Source organism: Henckelia pumila, chromosome 4 (assembly GCF_033568475.1).
Source record: "Henckelia pumila isolate YLH828 chromosome 4, ASM3356847v2, whole genome shotgun sequence".
NCBI classification, from domain to species: domain Eukaryota; kingdom Viridiplantae; phylum Streptophyta; class Magnoliopsida; order Lamiales; family Gesneriaceae; genus Henckelia; species Henckelia pumila.
Window position 1 is genome coordinate 196,409,214 of NC_133123.1, and position 4,766 is coordinate 196,413,979.

General features: G+C 43.0%; 1 protein-coding gene across 1 annotated transcript; it reads left to right on the forward strand.

The window, feature by feature from the left end:
- Nucleotides 1-1,325: 1,325 nt before the first annotated feature.
- LOC140862546 (uncharacterized) lies at nucleotides 1,326-3,791 on the forward strand. Its single transcript, XM_073265574.1, has one exon. It carries the CDS (start codon nucleotides 1,326-1,328, stop codon nucleotides 3,789-3,791), a length of 2,466 nt encoding a protein of 821 aa, XP_073121675.1.
- Nucleotides 3,792-4,766: the final 975 nt, after the last annotated feature.

The following is a 4,766-nucleotide window of genomic DNA, read 5'->3' on the forward strand; positions in this document are numbered from 1 at the left end:
CAAAAATTATTAGGATCGGCTTTGTGTTTATCAATCCTCTTGATGAAATATGAACACCAGTTTAACTGAATTTCTCTGTGTTGCTACTGATAATGTGATATTCAGAGATAGACTCACAATTATGTACTCTTATCCAACTTTTACTGAGTGGGGTTCACTCTGAATTTTTCTTCATTAGATAGTTATTTTTAGGTGGGTTGGACGACTCAGGGTTGGAAAGTTAAATATTTGACTTGTTTTCGTATGTTTTGTTTTGGGCCAATTTTATTATAATATTCATGGCGTTTTAAGAACTGGAAAAATGTATTTCCTCTCCGCATTTCAGAAGGCAATGACTCAGAAGAACAAAGCAACCGCCCATCATCTGGGCTTACTGAAAGTACATCATATCATGCTTGTCAACGTCGTCTTTTAATAAAAAATTCTGATGAAAAGATATCATGTTTCCATGTCTTCAGTTGTACTTTTCTTATCTTTAACCTTGTTAATGGAGAAAATCAATCCTTTGCACCTATCAGTTATTGTTTATTACATTTCTACTTAAGCGAACTCCATATCCACATCATCTAAAGCAGGTACGTTGTAATTTTGCACCAGTATCAGATTCCTAAATTGAATCTTGCATATTTATCTACCATTCAAAGTGGCCTGAATGATATTTGTTACCCCGATAAAATATTTCTACCTGAGCCCGTTTAAAACGGGTTTACCTAGCATAGCCCAAGGTGGTAGGGTCCAGTCCAGTCCAAAGCTATGTTGGGCTTCGTCATGACCTGGGCTGGTCATAAGGGGCCGAGCTAGGTTATGTTTCAATGGGCCGACCAGTGCTGGGCCCGGTATGCTGTACGCATCTCTTTTATAATTCGAGTGAGACTCTGATACATGTGGGATAAGTCTGGATCTTCTCAAATATTCACAAGATAGAGATAAACTTAAGAAGGGTCCAATAGATGAAGAGTCCTAGTCCAGGATGTGTTATAATTCTACTAGGTAACTTATTCTATTTTCTCCTATAAATACAGGTGCTGCTATGGTTTTATTAATTATTCATTACTCACTTTTACATTCACACACTCATAACTCTCAGTTTTCGCATTAATCACACCCTCTGCCTTCAAGACACTGACTTAGGCATCGGAGGGGTCACGCCGAAAACACTTTCGGCGTCCCTTTGACCTAGCTGTTGCTTGTGCAGTTCCGTCATACCCGACCCGACCTGCTATATAAAAGAATTGGAGGATCCATTCTACCAGACCGAACCCGAGGTAAAATTTCGACATGATCAATTGGCGCCGTCTGTGGGAATTTGAAGAAAAAGAGTTTCGATGGCTGATCAGAATGGAAATCATCCTAATTTAGAGTTGTTAATAGCTCAGGCTGTTCAGAGGGCTTTGGCAGAGAGGGATGAGGCAAATATTCCGCACCCCGATCATAATGCCCACCTTGAGGAGATCAAAAAATTGAAGGAAGAAATGGAGCAGCTCAGGAAGAAGCAGGCCGGGTACCTAGCTACCACAATCAGAAACATTCCTTTTACTCAGGAGATATTGGACGCTGACCTTCCCAAAAAATTTAAATTGCCCCACGTCGGGGAGTACGATGGTAAAGGCGATCCAGAGGAACATTTAGCACGCTTCGAGAATGCAGCGCTGCTGCATAAATATTCGGATCCGATCAAGTGTAGGGCTTTCCTTACTACTCTCATAGGACCAGCCCAGCAATGGTTCAATACGTTACGCGCTGGGGAGATCAAGGAATTCAAGGATTTTAGCAAATCCTTTTTGCATCACTTTGCTAGTAGCAAAAAGCATCCTACCACTACTTTCAGTCTCTTTGCAATCAAACAACGGGAACATGAAAATTTGAGGGCATATATTCGAAGGTTTAGTGCCTTGGCTCTCGAGGTACCCATGGCTACCCCAGACCTGCTCATCAGCGCATTCATGCAAGGGCTGGATACAAAAGATTTTCTTAAATCTTTAATAAAAAGGTCGCCGGAGACGTATGAGGAATTACTTGCCCGAGCTGAGAAATATGTCAACATGGAAGAGATTCAGGTCTCGCGAGCAGCTGTGAAGAGGGAGCGACCAAAAAGTCCAAAGGGCAATAGGGTTCCGAGCAATGGGACAGGAATGGGACAACCATTCCGACCTGCTCTGTTGGGAGAATTCAGCTCTTTCACTCCTTTGCGCATGAGTAAAGTTCGAGCCCTCCAAATTTGTGATGATCGGAAGCTCACACAAAGGCCTCCATGGACTGAGAAGGGACCTCGGAACAGGGAGCCAGATAAATATTGTCTCTTTCATAATGAGTATGGGCATATTACTGAGAACTATCGTCAATTAGATCAAGAGATTGAAAGAATAATACAACAACATGCTGAGTTAAAAAATATATTGACCCGTCAAGAGGGATATCGCCCGAACAAGAGACAGCAAGAAAGACCGAGGCCAAGAGCCAGGACTGCTCCTCCCCATGAAGATTTCAATCACCCGAATCAGGGCCAGCCCGACGATGACCGAGCTCATCAAAGACCAGCTCCGCCGGCTAGAGGAATTATAAACATGATTTCTGGAGGCCCTACTGACGGAGATTCCAATCGAGCTAGGAAAACTAGCAGTAGAAAATTAATAAATATGGAGATTGGGAATCAAATCTTCCATACTGGCCCAACCCTCTCCTTTGGTCCAGAAGATTTGAAAGGGGTTTCCAGCAACCATAACGATGCGCTGGTAATAAGGGCCATAGTCGCAAACTATGACGTAGCTCGGATATTCGTGGATTCAGGCAGTTCAGTCAATGTTTTATTCCAAGAAGCAATAAATCAAATGGATTTGGGACAGTACAAGATGGAGCCTGTGGTAACATCACTCTTTGGTTTCACGGGTCATGCCATCCAACCTGTTGGATTAGTCCACCTACCCTTAACTCTTGGAAAAAACAACACTCGCAAAACCCGAATTGTAAGTTTCATTATAGTGGACGCCCCATCCGCTTATAATGCTATACTAGGCAGGCCTGCCATGACCACTTTCATGGCTGTGGCATCAGCTCTGCATCAGAAAATTAAATTCTCAGTGGGTAATGAGGTTGGGGAGATGCAAGGTGATCAAGTTATTTCGCGCAAGTGTTATGTGGAGGAGGTCAGAATAGAGCAAAAAGTAGCTAGGACTGATAACGTCGACCGACCTGGAATTTCTGGCATGGAAAAAATCAACTTGATAGAAGATACATCTGTCACCACTGAAGAAGAAACTGCAGAAGTAATAATATACCCTCCTTTCGGGGTAGTAAAAATTGCTCGAACCCTGGAAACAGAGTTGAAGCGAACACTGTTGGAATGCTTACAAAAAAATAAAGACATCTTTGCATGGTCAGTTTCAGACCTGGTAGGGGTCCGTCGGGAAATATCAGAACACAAGCTCAATGTGATAAAGGGTTATCGCCCTATTATTCAAAAGAAGCGATACTTCGGTCCTGAAAAGGATGCAGTAATAAAGGAGCAGGTGGACGAGTTACTCAAGGCGGGGAACATTGAAGAAATCCACTTCCCGACCTGGTTGTCCAACATAGTCCTAGTTCCAAAGCCTACGGGAAAATGGCGCATGTGTGTAGATTTTCGAGATTTGAATAAAGCATGCCCTAAAGATTGTTACCCCCTACCTAGAATCGATCAGCTGGTTGATTCAACTGCAGGGCATGAATTACTCAGTTTTTTGGATGCTTATCAGGGATATCACCAAATTCCCTTGGCAAAAGAGGACAAAGACAAAGTGAGTTTTGTCACATAAACTGGAACTTATTGCTATGTGGTCATGCCGTTTGGACTAAAAAATGCCGGGGCAACATATCAGAGACTAATAGACAAAGTGTTCGAGCAACAAATTGGGAAAACCATTGAGGTATACGTTGATGATATCCTGATCAAAACCTGAACGGCAGGCCAGTTCATCACCGACCTGGCTCAGACATTCCAGACATTGAGAAATTATCAATTGAAGCTAAACCCTAGCAAGTGTACTTTTGGAGTCCGGGCTGGTAAATTCCTAGGTTATATGGTTACGAGAAGGGGAATTGAGGAAAATCCTGAAAAAGTCCAAGCTATCATTTCTATGAGCTCGCCCAGAAATGTACAGGAAGTACAAAGGCTAACAGGAAGAATTACCGCATTAGCCCGGTTTATAAGCAGATCAGCAGATAAAAGTTTATCCTTCTTCAAGGCATTGCGAAAGACCAAAAATTTCGAATGGAATGAGGAAAGTGAGAAGGCCTTCCAGGATTTGAAGACCTATTTAAAACAATTGCCCGTGCTGAATAAGCCTATTCCAGGGGAAGAGTTGTTCCTATATCTGGCAGTCACACCCCGAGCAGCCAGTTCAGTCCTGGTCAAGAAGGACGGGGCAAATCATCAGCCTGTTTATTTTGTGAGTCATGTCTTGAAGGGACCCGAGCTCAATTATTTAACCCAAGAAAAACTTGCCTTAGCTCTGGTAATCACCGCAAGAAAATTACGGCCTTACTTCCTGTCGCATCCCATCACCGTGCTCACCAATAGCGTCCTGGGAAAAATTGCAACTAATCCAGATGCATCAGGTAGACTGGTCAGATGGATCACAGAATTGAGTGAGTACGATCTCAAGTTTGAGCCTCGAACAACTATAAAAGCTCAAGCCCTGGCTGACTTCTTGGCAGAGACAGTCCAGCTAGAACAAGAAGAGCTATGGAAGATTTTTGTAGATGGGTCATCATGTCAGTCAGGGAGCGGA